Here is a 16,568-nt window from a genome sequence, read left to right as displayed (position 1 = left end):
AAATCATTGACACAGCGGTCAAATTCAAATGACTGCTTTGAAAGTCAACATGACAGACTCTCACATCTGAATTGTAACGTGAAATTGCACGTTTTCATTTCAGCCTTTCTTCATCAAAGCTGTTTTAATTGCATTTAATTGTGCTGTATTACAACATGCAGGTTCAATGCTCCCAAGTCTCACGTGTCAGATCAAAACTGTTCTCAAGTTCGTTAAGTCTCCGGAGTCAACAAGGCATTTTATGTAACTCATTTACATGAAAATGATGTTGTCCCATAATTGCTCATGCGCGGTCTCCTCTCATCCTGTAAACTCGCTGTGTGTGTGTTTGTGTTTGGAGTGGCTATAATCGTCAGCCACAATCATTCCACGATGTCCACAATGAAACACACATTTCAAAATCTGTTGCACTCCAGAGCTTTTAGAGTCTGAGCCGAGCCTTACCTATGCAGTAGCAGAGAATGATGGACAGTACCACAGCTATGCCCACAGCAATCAGGGCGGTGCACTTCCAGGAGCAATGTTTGGGTGACTTCTTGAACTTGAAAGCCCCTCTGGACAGGCTGTTCCTGGGCAGAGGGCGTGCTGGAGTGGAGTAGACGGTCCCTGTTGCCATGGTGTAACCAGGGGCTGCTGCACCGAAGAAAGGTGTCGTCCCTGTGCCCGTTTTAAAAAGAAAGTGCCTGCGAATGGGAAGGGGAAAAAATGAGGAAAAGAAACGTATTGAATAAACAAACGTCACATACCTTCTTGAAGCTTAACATTGTCATGAAAAGGTTGTGTGTATTGTTGCTCTCTGACAACACTGTGGTCTGCTGTAACACACGTCAACAACAAAAAAGCACCACAGACGATCAAAATACAATCGACTCTGCCTGAGTGCCACTCCTAGTGTGTATCGGACTTCGAGAGACACCAGGTTATGTTCTATCATCCAGCATAATCCTGACATTGGACGAGGTTAACAAAAAGTACCTCATAAAAACAATCATCTCCCACTTGCCCTTTTACAACTGGGCCTTTGCTAATAGCCCATTATACCTGGGGTAATTAAGAGGGTTTAATCAAATGCACTACGGAGTGATCGTCCTATTAACTTTTAAACCCCACGTGAAAAGCTCTTAAGTAAATGAATTAAGCCTTGTTGCCACTCTTGCCACTACTTATAGATTAATACCCAAACGCCTCTAGGCTTATGGGGACAGCCAGGGAAATTGGACAGATTGAACCATGCACTGTAAATGCTCGTTCAGTCTGGTACTGTAGAATGTCACAATATTTCTCCTTTTATATCGGTTGTGGAAAGTACACTTTTATTGTGTGTATGTGCTTTTTCCGGGGATGTGTGTTACTCCTGAAGTTCTTTGTCAGGAGGTTAAACAAAGTGCAACACATTTGTGTATCTGTGTCTGTCGGTATTTCAGATGTGCAGGTGATTCAGGTTTCGGATGAGTTGTCTTTTGAAATGAATTGCATATGCTCCAACGATCCTCATTATCAAGAACAAAGGTTAAAATGAGGCAAGGGGTTTAAAACAAGCACTAAAAACAACAATTGAACACACGTTTGGAAAACAATCTAGCAGTAACACTTGAAAGTAAAAACAGAAATAAATGCCAGTGTCGTTGTTTGTTGCATCCTCCTCGCTCAAGTCGAGCTTCATGTGTTCTATAGATCCCAGCAGGAGTGGGTTGCCATGGTGGCGGGTACTTTTAATACACAGATAAACTGATAAAGCATGTTTGCCCATCAATTATTTGTGAAGCATCTGTGAAGTCTCTGTGTAAGATTCATAAGGGTTTTTTTTTTTTTTCTTTCTTGCGTTTTTTAATCCTGATTCTGGATCTGCACCAAAAGAGCTTGAGGAGAGCTCATTAGTCAAATAAGTTGAGCATAATTTGAAGCAGAGTATTAAGGGCTAGAAATCCGTGTCGTTGCAGAGGGTCAACACGCTTTTAGGAAGCAGGTACGGTTAAAACAGTTTGAACAAATGACGGTTTCCAGGTGAATTCACAAGTTTAATTTGAAAGAAAGATGAATCAGAAAAAGCACAAGGCATTGCTCAGATTCCAGCCCTGTCGCTGATAATTCGGCAGCTCCCCATCTCCTGTGAGGATATCTCTGAGGTAAAACCTCCTCTGATCAATTCTAGACCAAAAGAACAAATGTCAAATTTGGATTGTCTGGCTCTTTGATGGCCCGATTGACACATGCTGCCACGGACAGACGGGCGGCTCCATTTAAAGGTTACGGCGTGCCACTGCTGGAATGACAATGTTACGGGTGTCTGCAACACAGCAAGAAACTTGGATTCCTCAGTCTGGAACAATCTGTACCGTAGCTGTGGTAATATGCAGTCGGATATGAATTGAGGTCAGAACTTGCACAGCGGAGGAGGTGGCAGACGTGTAGTCAGACACAAAGGCAAATAGACACAGCTATCTGGGGAGTTAAGTGTAAGTGGATGCAGGCTGATGAGGTGGACAGGAAGGGACCGGGGATGTGAGTTTGTTTACGTGTGTGCTGGCAGGGGTACGCACTCCATTTGAGGATGCTGAATAGCTATCGCGAGTTGCGGCGATGATCTGTAAACAGTTTTGTCTGTAAATAAGTGTCTCCGATCTTCCTTCACACTCATTTATCCAATGATGGGGGAACATTATGTTCTCAAGGCCTCAAAGGCAGCGATGCCTGGATCGAAAACACCAAAGGCAATTTGTAAAACAGCACAGAACATTTGGTCTTTTAGAAAATGATTCAACCAAAAACAAAAAACGGTATTATACATATTTACATAATATTTAAAATAAATAAAATTCTGTTTCTTTGCACTGTGTAACCGACTAAACAGTCTGGAAAACATACAGTTCAGCCACTTTATTAGGCACACCAGTTCAGCCAATCACATGCTGCATTCAGACATGGTCAGTATGTCCTGCTGCAGTTCAAATAGAGTATCAGAATGGGATGGAAAAAAAAAAAAAATTATTTAAGCGACTTTGAACGTGGAATGATTGTTGGTGCCAGACGGGCCGGCCTGAGTGTTTAAGAAACTGCTGATCTACAGGAATTTCCACGCGCAACCATCTCTGGGGATTACAGAGAACGGTCCGAAAACGAGAAAATATCCAGCGAGCAGCAGTTCTCTTGTTGACGGTAGAGGTCACGAGGGAATGGCCAGACTGGTTTGAATTGATAGAAGGCAACAGTTACTTAACACGTCAAAGCTTGAAGTACATGGGCTTCAACCACTCAATTAGGTGTCCTGTACTTAATCAAGTGACCTTTATATATATCCCTGTTATTCCAGTCATTTGTTTCCTCCTATTTTGTCCAAAATGTACAAAGTAAATGTCAGAATCTCTGTGTTCCAGTGTCACGTAGACACAGTCCTACACCAGACATTTACTGGACTCTAAAGTGCTGGTGTTGATGTTTTAAAATGTTTTTTCTAAAGCGCAGAATGAAGTTTAAAGACGGAAATGTGACGGACCAATGTAAATGTCTGCAGCTCTATGCACAGGTAGATGGGCTGTAATTGATTGCAGCCAGTGTGATGCAACAAGGCCACATTACTATGCTAATCCAGTCTGCCCGGGCGATACCAATGTCGTACGGTAGCTGCGACTGAGCAAGAGGCAGAAGGGAAAGAGACAATCAAGAGAGTGTGAGACTGTGAGGCAAAGCAAGCAAATGAATGGCGGTGTGTCAGTGTGATGGCGCTGTGTTTGTGTGCACGCCTGTCCGTCCCATTGAGAAGCCTGTAACACAAAAGCAGCAGCCAGCCCGGTCTCACAACGGTGCTTGTCATCAGAATGACATTTGAAAACATCCTCACGGAGGACAAAACACTAAACACTGAGTGGGTGGATTTGTCTACAGCTAAGCTCCAGCTGCAGGGGTTGAGAGAGAGAGAGAGAGAGAGACAGCGCGCATGCTAGAAACAATGCAAATGCAAACGGAACACGTAATCTGCCTATTAGCTGTGTGTTAGCATTAGCATTTCAAGGTGAGAGCAGGAATAATCAGGCCGCAAAAAAAAAGAAAAAAAGTAAAGGACTACAGATGTGGCGAGGCACCTCTGCGACTCGTTTTTCACGCTATAGCTGCTGTTGCCATTGCTCTTTCCCAGATCACCACCTGCCCTGTCAACGGGGGGCGCCTGCTAACATGTGCTATTCTGGTACGGCTAACGCCGCACACCAGTGGTGGATGCAGATTTTTGAAACAGCTAATTTCACGCCCAGCTATTGATACATAAATTCTGCAAACAAACAACTACAACAAGGATAATTATGTACAACTGAAATGCTATAACAGTGTTTTTTATTTACAGTGTACACACAAAAGAAAAAGATCCACACAGGACTGTCGTGCATGTTTCTGCAACGCTGTCAATCCAAAAGCGGTTCCGCCTTTTAGACAGTTCCTCCAATCACTGTGCAGAGGTTCGGCGTCGTGGAAGCACAGCTTCCCTGGAAGTTTGTCCGATCACCGCCAAGGTCAGCGTTGGTGGTTTTAATGCAGAGGCTGCTACGGGAATACGAAAATCTAACTCGTGACACGTTGTACTCGCAAGTCCAGTGTTGAACTGTAAATACAAGACAGCAAGACAGCAATCGCCACTGCCGCACGCGTGCGATGATATTTCAGTTGCCGCCGCACTGCCAACGGAGACGAACATGTTGCCGTCCTGGGTGCTTAGATTGTTTGAACATGTCATTTATTATATTAAACGTATTTGATCAGGATTGGCAAAAGAAAACCTCAGCTGTTTTGCAAATATGCTCGAGAGAGTTTCTGGAGTGTGAATCCGAGCAGGAACGAGACTGTTTTTCCTGTAGCTAAACCTTGAGGGACAATTTGACGGGAACGTTTTCCCGCTACAAGCAAAACGCGTACTTAACCTGCTGCAGGTTAAAATTGTAATGTTTAATGTGTTTTTTATTGAACTGCTTGGATTACCTCTCACTATATACACGCTGTGTTTATGAAAGATTTTTTTTTTTTTCACATTTGCTGCCAAAAATCATCTGGAACAGATGCACCTCACATTGCCAGCAGCAGCAACAATTTAATACAGTATTCTAAAATAAGAGTGAAAATATTGCAGAACTCTGGAATCAAGCTGAAATGTGTGCCTGGCGCTAAATATGTTGGCAAAATAAAAGAGAGGAGAGAAAAAGGGAAAATAAAAATACATCTCGAGGATTACCACTTTGTCTACACCGCCATCCATTTTGGCAGGTAACCCAGTCATTGCCGCATCACTGCTCCTTTCTATTCCAATCAGCTATTTGGATGGTGTCTTACACATGACTAATCAGTCCTCGTGCGATCCTGACACTGTGGCTACAGTACAAAAGAAAAGTTCATCTTTTTTTTCTTCCCCTCCTCTGGTGTGAAGCATGACTTTCTGACTCATGATTTACATGCACATCCCACTCGAGCAACTGCACACACACACACACACACACACACACCAAATCCCAGTAGGATTACCTCTGCTATTCTTTTTCACCCGTGAGAACAATTCCAGCACATTTTCCATCAGGAAAATGTACCGTCTGAGGGACACTGCACCGCATGATGACTTTAGAGCCGAGACATAATTTCATTTCACCAAAGGACTCCCTTGACGCATGAATCCAATGAGGATTGACAGTACATTTATAACTGCAACGTGTGGCTGGGCAGGCCTTCAAAAGACTCATTCTGAGATGTCTCGTTGAACCTCTCTGGATCCGAGTGGGGAGAAAGAAAACGCTAAAGTGGGCTTGAAAGGACATACATATGTAAAAGCAGACACCTAACCCTATCTGATCCACCGGAGCACTTATAGAACGTATAGCGTGTGCTCTACAGGCATCAATAATACAAATCACAATCCACACAAACTGATTCAGTCTATTTTACTTAAACATTTAAGCACCACTCGAGAATAATTACAATGTCCATGCAGGGGCCTCTTAAGAGATTCATTTCATAAGAAAATGGAATGGAATATTTTTAATTGAAAATATTGGAAAAATGCAATTGAAGTGAAGCTGTGTGGTTAATAAGGACATCCTGAGGGGTTTATTAGAATATTCCACACACTTTGAGTGGATCTAAATGTCTCTCTCTGCACTGTTGAGCAGCAGAGCTGCTTTGTTGAGTCCTCTAAGTGGAGTGGTCTTAGTTGGCGTAAAGCAAAAATTGAAAAATGTAACGTTAGGCGGGATCATGGAGAAAAAAAAAAGCCTGGTTCTTGATTCTCATCCACGTCTCCTTAAATGGTAATGTATTAGAAGTGGGGTTCATCCACTTAATCAGCAACAGATGACCATGAGGCAATGTGAGTGTCTCTGAGATGCTCAGCCCGTTTTATTGCATTTATAGTCCGAGTGTCTAACTTTGTGTTCCACGGTAACTCACTGTACATAATTCAAACGTGTCAACACAATTTTTTTCTATTTCATTTTACAGGAGGCATAATCACAGCGGAATCAACCATTAAATCACTTGCCCCGCCGCGCAGTATAGTGTTGAATAGTAATTATAATGGAGGTTATAATGGAGGCCAACACTTCACTCATTCACCACCAAAGCCTGTTGTTAGCATTAGGTCAAATGAATGTACTTGCGCTTTGAAAACCCAACACTTTCACGGGAGGACGCACTCACGTAATTCGTATAATTCATTAGTTTGGTAAAGCCACTGATTGAGTGGTTCATTCACGGAGGTCATGTCACAGAAAATAACATTGTGTTCCGGTCTTTTTCTTTAAAGACCACCTGCCTTGTGCAGAATTATTTATTTCATACACATGCAACAGTGTTGATATAGGAGAAAATCAGACTTTTACTGCACCTAAGGCCACTTGTCTATTGTGTGTGCTTTGCCAGGATGACCTCCCCTGAAGGCAGCGCAGCAAAACACATTCTCGAGCTTCTGCTTATATTTGCTAACCTGGTACTTTTCTTGACATGTGCAATTATATGAACTGGGTCTTCCCTTTTGGCCCCACCGGTTTGTAGCACTTCCCTGTTCCCACCCACTGACGAGCACTTGATTTAGAGTCCACCGGGCAGATAGTGATTTATGCCTCACTTGATCATAGGTGTGTACATTTTTGTTCTGTCTATGCAGCTATGACAGCTCAAGGTCATTGTGCGGTTAGTATTCAATCTCTGTATCTGTAGAAAAAACAACAACAACAACAACAACAACAACAACAAGAAACAATGCAACACATCCCGACTGATTCCATCAGATCTTAAGAAGTTGTTACTTCCCGCCATGCCACAGACAGACTCCACACACTTTTACATTCATCTTAAACTCCGAGGGGGTCGTTGCCACCGTGCCAGGGAAATATCAGACTCAAACGCAGTCATCTACTCAAGGCCATTTCTGAGTCAGGGCGCAATGTACCACACTTCATTTGCCAGGTTATTCTGAGCTCGCTGATTAAGAAAGATGTAACTGATGTTTCAGGAGGAAAACTTGGCAGCGGCTTCTCTCCACCACCGAGTATCTTGCGCAGCATATTTTGCTCCAACACACGGCGCGCTTACCAAGTTTCTTGTGAAGTTATAGCCGCGCTGACGTGAACTGCCGAGCTCTTTGATAAGCACGGGGTTCACTCTGATCATGTGTACGTCTCTGGCTCCGTCTAATTTCGCGAACGGCTCTTAATTGTGGGAGCACAAGTAAATGTATCGAGCTCAGCAGTAACCACATTAATATGCAGCATAATAATCTACCGTGATCAGGTGTAGTCCTCCTAGCAATAGGCCTGACATGTAGATGCTTTAGTGTTTTGAACCCTGAATGACTTCATTATTCATCCACGTTTGGTTAAACACCATTAATTAAACCATCAGGCTCTAAGGTGATTGTTATTATGATAATTCTGTTACTTTTTAAATGCTTTCATGTTTGGCACCCCCGTTGTTACTTGACAAAGGTGTAGATCCACCACCTGCTAAGAGCGCCAGGTGATCGCGGAGATATAAATTGTCCATTACAGATAAAAAGAAAGCAAGACAATTTAATCAGTTGTATGAATAAAGGTCAATATAATGTGATGCTGGAAAAACACATTAACCGTGTTAATGGATCAAACAGACAGAACAATAACAACGCAAGACCAACTGATTAAAGGGCCCGTGTGTAAAATGTCGGTGGACTTTTTTAAAATCTGGCATAAATTGATGATAAAACAATCATGTCATCATTGTTTTTATATTATAAATACGAAATCACCTGATTGAAGTGTTGTTTCTCCATTAACCCAAAATGAACCTTTTATATTTACTATAATTTTATATTTACTGCAAACTGAACACTCACGAGAATGAGATGAGGGATATTCAGCCGCGACATGCAAATTTTACACAGTGTGCCTAAATGAAATTGAAGATTACACGTTATAATACAATTAAAGAGCGCTTTCTATGAGCCTCTCACCGTTTATTCTTTCCCACTGGCTGGCTTCTCCGTGTCTGTGTGAAAAGCCCTGTAAAACGCTTTGACATTTGACAACTTTTCGGAATCAAAAGTTTCATCCTTGTACTGAACTGAGATTTAATTAAAATTTCAAACAGCAGCTTGCCCTTTAAACTCATAAAAAGGCCCCCTGCTCGATTTTTTTTCCCCTCCCTTTCACATCCTTTTGCTTTCCGTGTCAGTGAAGATGGAAACACCTGCACCTGAATTTCCTCGTTTTGTTGTAGGTCATTGTGGGTCACTCACCTGCTCTCCAGGGCCACATTGCTGCCCAGGACCCAGCTGTCCTGCAGCTGGACGCATTCTGCCGTACTCTGCAAGTCGGCCGCCAGGCCGGCTGTGGGCGGCGGGCTCGGGATCCTCTGATTGGCCAGTGAGCTGCGGCTCAAGGACGTGATGGACGGATGCTGCTTGTGTGGGGGCGGGGCTGGCGGGAGCGGTGGCGGGCCTTGTGGACTCGACAGATGATCACCTAAAGAGAGGCACAGGTGAACGTGTAAGAATATAGATTGCAGATTATATACAGCCAGAGTGAGGAAAGCGGATTGCTGAGCAGATGGGTAAGAATAGGCATCTGTGCACAACACGCACGCACCCACCAGACCCGCAAAAGTAAATACAACCACGAGCAAGACATTAAAATGAGATGCAACCACTGCAAAAAGAAGGGGGAATAAGTGTTGCTTTTATGGCGACACACATAATAATTGTCGCAAAACGCCAAACGGCTGACAGTTGGGTTCTCTTAAACAGAAGGTCACTTAGAGAGGCAGCTGTTCTTTTATGGGCGCTTAACGCAATGTTTCACGTTTGATTACAGCCAGTGAAGACTCTCAAATAACTAATGACCAGAACATCCATTAGAGCTCTGAGAGAACAGGTTTTCCAATTTCACACAAAGCTGTGTAATTGGCCCCCAGAATGGCATGTGGTGATTATCTATCCATCTTCCCTGTTTAAAAAGGTAAAAATCCACAGTGCTGACAATTCTGATTTGCTCCAATGAGCCCCAAATGGGTATCGTCTTTCTTTCCTCCACAGAGGCATGGAGAGGATTGTGAAACATGGGAGATTTGTCTTGTAGGGAGCTGTTGTTGGGTTTTTGGTTTTTTTTGCATTGACAGCATGATTTTTTTTTTTTTAAAGCCCTAAAGGAGTTAAATTCCGACCATATGGACACTGGCTGTCGTGGTTTCTGGCGCATGGTTTAAATTTGTCTTTCTCAACCTTGCATCAAGACCGTCGTGTGGACTTAAAGCCGAGGATCAACACATGCTCACTGGTGTTTGCCTTCATTGAAAGGACAATATTTTAGTATTTTCAAAAGAGCCTCTAATGACCATGCATGTTTTGTCCTTGTCTGTGCGGTTCCACTTTACACTGTGCCCTTCTGTGCATGGAAGAAGATGTTCAGTGCATAAAAATGAGCCTTGAATTTGATTCGGCCAAGCGGGGAGGAAACGTATATGCCATTCACTGCTAGGACATCATTTCCACCGCTTTGGGGCAAAAACCTTTAGGCTACTGTGCATGCAGCCTTTAGGGCACAGCTGAAGATTATGTCTCTCATATTTAAACTGCAATGCATAAGAAATATACAGCGCACTATAAGAAATACTGTCACAAGAGTAAACAGAGATAATAAAACCTGCACTGCACTTCACAAGTTGAAGCTGTACTACATTTTTTCTTTTTTCTTTTTCTAGCAGTGGGGGGAGATTGCATCAATCATTCGCTGTGACTGATTACTTCAGTGTTTCTTTTAAATGCAACATAATGGATTTTACAACATCTGTTTCATCACAACAGTGACAGGCAGACAAACAGACAGAGATACTGTTGACACAATACTGTTGACACATGAGGATGTGAGCGATGTGGTGCAGATTGAGGCGTTACAAGAGTGCACACTGCTGGTGCAGAAAACCAATCTGAGATTAACTGATTCCCGACTGCAATTACACAGCAGCAGCATGTGGCTATAAATACCATAAAAGCAAAATCACCAGGAGCAAAGGAAGGCTGTTTTTTTTTTGTTTCTTCTTCTCCTTCTTCTTCTTCTTTTTTTGTGGACCGTTATTAGACTTGGATCAAACCCAATCAAGAACAATTCACTCATAAACCAAAATGATTGAAAGTCAGCCTGTCAGACGTCGAACGCGTGGATTTCCTGAGATTCGAAAATGATACGTCTGCCGTGCCATACTGATAATGAATACAAGGCATCGCACTCACATCCTAGGCGAGACTGTGAGCCCTGTTAGAAAAGTGCTAAATAGGCTAATAGAAATGTGGATTATCTACCGACACGAGCGGGTTTTTACTTCACCTCTGGGCCTTGTTCCACTCTATGAGCCCACAACAGCCACAAGCTCCACTTCACTTCCCAGCAGAGGGATTTTTCTCTTTCAAATAATCAGCACACTCTCCTACAGAGAATGATATAACATTCAGGTAAGTGGACTGTTGATGGCCAGAAAACAGTGTTTTGAGAGGAAATATTTCCATATTATAAAACACTAATGAAAAAAAAAAAGGTTTCAAGTAAATGAAATGAGATTTAATTTGAAATAAGTGAAGCAGTCTCTTAAAAACATACTAAATCCATCTTTCAGAGAACACAGAAAGACTATATGTGTATATGTATTCTGCTGCATACACTCGATGCCTATAAACAATTAGCCGTACCATTACACATCACAAACAAGGATACACGACACATATTGCACCAGCCTGAATCATTCGTCTTCATGTTTTCGTATTGATCGAGTGGCATATTGTCTTGATTGCCCTTGTTTAGATTTGCCACTGCTGCACCGCTTATTCTAACGAGAGCTCAAAAACGCAGCGCAAACGACCGACCTCAAACCCATGAAAGTATAGTGTTTGGTGCAGGTGAATAATGGTCGGCAGAGACGAGTCTAAGCCCACAGAACCACAGCTTTAAGGTCAATTTTGAATTCAATTTCAGATGAATTAATGTGTAAAACAGGAATGACTGAACTGTGACAAGAAATGAATGATGTTTTAGGTGAAAGTGCATGAACACAATGTTCTCAATACACAAAATCTCCCTCCCCCTCCAAGAAAAATCTTCAAAGGAGTGGGATTTGTCATGCAGCAAATCTGACTCCCACAATGAACTGAGGGAACAAAAAAAAAAAACTCCCTGAACAGAATCAAACTCACCGTTTGCAAATTTTGCAAAAAATAAAAAAAAGAAGCACACAAAGCTTATGGATATAAATAAGAACCTAATACTAGAAATGCTCTGTGTCAGCTGAAAGGCGATGACATGACATGGTGAGTCAGGTTGGTTATTGAGAGTTGAAGAGGCACTTTAAAGTAGAAAAATATAACGACAACGTCAAACCTCTCCACAAGGGAAAGTTTTTCGAAAAAGGGATTTAAACTAACTTTGAGACACAGTGATAAGTTCAGCAAGCTGTGTGTGACCTCAGCAGTAACGAGGAGGCTTTTATCTGCACATCTGAACGGCCACGAGGCGCACACCAGGTCAATAAATCTGAGAGGTAGGAACAAGAGTGAGCAATACAATTAAGACAGAAAAAAAGAAAGAGCGCAATACAATTTCAAAAATCAATATGAAATCTAACAGAGAGCGGGGAGGAAGTACAGGAGTGATGTGATCATGTCTGGTTGTCCAGGTAATATGAACAACTAAAGATGGTCCTTTTTTAATTAATAACCACGTGCATTATAGAAGTGACATAAAAATCAGTTACACAAGGACCTTAAATGGCCGCTATCATAGCGCGACCGCAGACTTACTGTTGTTAAATGTGAGGGGCACACAGCGTTTAATATTAGCATTGCCACAATAAAACTGATAGTAATCTAGCCAAGATGCAGCACTTGTGTAGAAAACAGAAGGAGGACAAGAACTGAGCCTTGAGGGACACCAATGCACGGTCATTGAGGGAGTAACTACAAAGACGTATTCCAACTTCAGTCTTAAAAGTAAATGTTAATGCAGTCAGCAACAGGTCACTGAAACGTTAACTTTAAGTGCTGATTCTCATAACCCTAACCCACCCTAACCCTAACCCATCCATCCATCCATCCATCCATCCATCTTCTACCGCTTCATCACGCGCGCGGGGGGGGTTCACCAATCTCAGCTGACACAGGGCGAGAGAAGGGGGACACCCTGCACAGATTGCCAGTCCATCACAGGGCCACACACACAAAGGCAAACAACCATCCACTCTCACTCTCACACCGACAGTCAATTTAGAGTGTCCATTTCACCTAATCCCCATACTGCATGTTTTTGGACCGTGGGATGAAACCCACACACACACAAGGGAGAACATGCAGAAAAGCAGGCAAGAGTGCTAACCACTACACCAACCTTGTTTTGAGATCCCTCTCTCCAAAACATTATAAAGACGGAGAGTTTGAAGACTCCAAGATAGGTTTCTGTAATATAGCACTTTAACAGCCGTCTGGAAAGGAACCAGAGGCCAGTGAGTCAATAGAAATACATACAATTGCATGAGCAAAGACGTAAGATACCAGAGAATTAACATAAGAAATGGAAGCAATCAGCTTTGAATTGGGACCCAATATCTTCCACCTCATTTACAAACAACAACACGCCAACTCATCAATTCAAACAGATCTATTTCCTCTTCAAGAAAACTTAAGCTCACCATTTATTCCATTTTAATGAACATAACGATAAATGCAGTAAGTTGTAGTTTTCTGTCTGAGAACAAAAACATGTTTACACCCCCCCCAAAACATGAGTTGAAGCTAATATTTGTCTCGATGCTCTCTGATGCTTTTATGTGCAGCTCTTTGTGCTCTGTGGAAAGGTTGCTATGCGACACTTCACTGGCTTCAGCAGGACACAAATGGCAATATTTAATTCTTGCTCTTGTTTCGATCTCATACTGTTGACATATAACGGTACAGCATCCAGCGGCTGGAGCAACTTCAGCGTATGCAGAGAAAGGAGTAACATCTATGAGAACAATAGATAAACCCACTTAGCTCCAAATATCAGCCACATCACAAAATCACCTCAGCCTTTAAAAATCTTTCAACGCACAAAAAATGTCCTTTTAAATATTCATATCTGAAACCCGACTTTTGGACTTTGAGTGATTAATTATGCAACATTCAGAGGGTTTTTTTTCTTCTTTTCTTTTATCGCCCCCTTTATCTTTGTCATCACGAGGTCAAGATCGAATGGTGCCGTAATTGATTTTTGTTAAATTGGACTTGTTAACTATTCTCCCAAACAAACAATAAAGGTTTGACTTTCCCTGTCAGAAGTGTTCAACTCTTAATTGCATAAATTGCATGCTCAATTCATTTGTAAAAGCCACCCCCCCCCCAAAAAAGTAAATGTATAGACCCCTTAAAATATGACGCCATTCGTTTTTCAAGCATCTCAATTCCCCCTGCACACAGTAGATGTCTGAATAATGTCACGGCACAGTGGGTTTGAAATTCCTGACCAACACTCTGAACATGTCATGCACAATAATCAGTAAATCGTAGATTAGTGCGGCAGCACAGAGTGCTTCCTTTAAGTTGAGGTTTAAAAGCCACTGGGGGGGGGCAAACCAAGCTAAAATGTGCACTTTTTTGGTTTTTCTTTGTGGTACTTTGAATTCGATTATCCACAGAATCACGTGCGTCGGATCGCGCGCGTGTTTCTGTAAATAAGCCCGCTAAACAATGCGCCGTTAAGAATGCCTGGCACTGTCTTCCATGGAGGCACACGGGGAATTAAGATGGCCTTTAAAGTGCAGGCTCAGTGACTGGGAAGGCAGATAAAACAGCTGTGTGGTTTATGGGGCCCTGCTTTGAAATCAGATCAAGACGGATGCCTCCTTTGCATAATTCCTCAACATCAGCTTGTCATCATCTCCATCAGCAACATGCTTTAAAAGGACCTCTGTGATTAATACTGCATGCCGGCGCTAAAATGACAGACTCATTCCCGTCTTAATGATGCTTGCAATATCTATCAAATGATGCTTTATGACGCCTCTGTGTTTTTGCAGAAACACTTCCAGGAGAAGACGTATGTTCAATGTTTCAGTCGCACTAAGAGGTTCCTCTTTACAAGAGACAAGAGCACTGGGATGTGCAGAGTTTGTGGACCAAAAATACCCACGGGTATAAGTATTAATATGCAATATCCTGAGAGAACATTATTTTAAAAAAATTCAAATTTAAAAAAACACATTTGTGTATGGATGTTTTTTTTTTGACATAACTGGGCACAGGCTTTCTCTGCAAAATTCAAATGACATCTCCAGCTTTCCTGATGTGAAAATGAGTTCCCTGTGATATTCACCCCTTGTGAGAAATACATATTTTTTCGATTAAAGCGCTGACAATCCTTGAATACCGCGCACAATGTTCCAACACTGAGTCAGGACACAATTAAAAGCCGTTTTGCACTCACTAAACTTGGCAAGCTCGGTGAAAGCCTTTTCATATTCATTGTGTAAGTAGTGCAGCAGAAAGTCTTGTGCCATTTTACTCTCCATTAAGAGACTGATGCAAGTGCTAATGGAATCGAAAAAGGGCATTTGCTTTGACTGGCCTGCCCTTCATCAATAGGTAAACTGTGGTGTCTGTGCATCGCAGAGGATTCTATCAAAAGAAGATCACAGAGCTACAGTTTCCTTCTTTTTAAACGAACACTATTCAAAATGCAAGAGCTCAAATGTCCGAAGATATATTGAAACAAAAAGACACGACCCACGACCCAAATCCCACCATTTGATTTTATATGAAATGAATAACGGATGGAACTCCCGAGTAAAACGTGCCATTTGGATGTTTATATATGTCAAATCAATAAAAGAATTCCTATATAAGCTTCTGGTTTTCTATTCACCGCAGCTCTGGAGGCAGAGGCAGTGTTCCTCAGGAGAAGAGGAGCTCCTCGGTGAAAGCCTTGAAAGTGGTGTGAGGAGGGAAGCTGAGGAGGTGGGGGGCAACTGTGACAGGTGGAATTGGGGACCAATAGAAAACCCAATGCCCGGGGTGAGTTTTGAGGATTTACTCTGCAAAGAGAGTTGGCAATTTTCAGGGGCTTGGGGTTTAAAAAATAAAAAATAAAAATGAAAAAGAGAGAGAGAGAGAGAAGAAGAAGAAGGAAGAGAAGAAGAAGAAACTGTGTGAATCCCATCAAACTTCCAGCCAGAGTCTACTTTCACCGCTCTCACAGCATTGCCCACTCTCCTCCCGATTTTCTATCAGATCAAAAGACAGACGTTTCTCCCGAGACGTCTCTCTGCGGGGTAACAGGGATGTAACCAATATTTCAAGAGGTTACATAATCATTGCGTTACAGAGACTGACATCTTTCCATTTGCCCTCGTACTTTAAGTGCTCCTCCTCCCTTGTACACAACCGGCATTCGATCAACTCACATCTCTGGCTTTCATTTACATTGTGTGATTTGTGAGACACTTGCACAGTTAAAGATGTGATTGTAGGCAGACTCACATCACTGTTTGTCCATCTATCTCTCTCCCTCTGTAGCTTCATCACACCCAGACATTGCTACAGATGGCAGATCATCATACAGATGATGACTGCTTAGCAGTTCTTTCTGACAGCTCTCCGATTGCATAGCAATTAGACTCCTTCTCAAAAGCTGCTTTGACAATTAGCCTGCTGACAAAACACTTGGTCGTATTTATTCATGTGTAGACAGCTTTGGCCTCTTTGTTTGTTATGATAACACACCTAGATAAAACTGTACTTGCTGCAGCCCAGCACTGAAAAATACATGGTAGAGTGTATCTTTTTTTTAATTTTTTAATAGCAGAGCTAAAAACTTGTCTCGGTCCACGGGGAGGTGTGCCAGTTCTCACTTTTCTGAGGCACATTTCACATTTGATTTGTGTTCCCACAGTCATTAACTTCACCAGACACTCACCCTAAGTTAATTTCCCGCCGCGCTTTGCGATGAATTGATATTTAAAGTGAGTACAATAACTTTCACTGTCAATAAAAGATGATTTTGTCAAAAGGCTAAAAATGCCACACAGCCTGTTGCACGTGACAATGTTTTCAT

The 16,568-nt window shown here is 42.3% G+C and overlaps 1 protein-coding gene across 1 annotated transcript in view; it reads right to left on the bottom strand.

Moving 5' to 3' along the window:
• Positions 1-16,568, bottom strand: part of LOC122778750 (teneurin-3-like) — a 128,258-nt gene that overhangs the window by 47,628 nt on the left and 64,062 nt on the right. The window contains exons 5-6 of the mRNA XM_044040847.1: positions 8,741-8,966; positions 445-683 (exon numbers count right to left, since the gene is read on the bottom strand). Of these exons, the coding sequence (XP_043896782.1) occupies positions 445-683; positions 8,741-8,966 (465 nt within the window). The remainder of the gene's footprint in view (positions 1-444; positions 684-8,740; positions 8,967-16,568) is intronic.

This window comes from Solea senegalensis, linkage group LG12 (genome assembly GCF_019176455.1).
Source record: "Solea senegalensis isolate Sse05_10M linkage group LG12, IFAPA_SoseM_1, whole genome shotgun sequence".
Classification (NCBI taxonomy): domain Eukaryota; kingdom Metazoa; phylum Chordata; class Actinopteri; order Pleuronectiformes; family Soleidae; genus Solea; species Solea senegalensis.
Note: the sequence above shows the minus strand (reverse complement) of the source record. Positions and strands in the feature narration are given on the sequence as shown.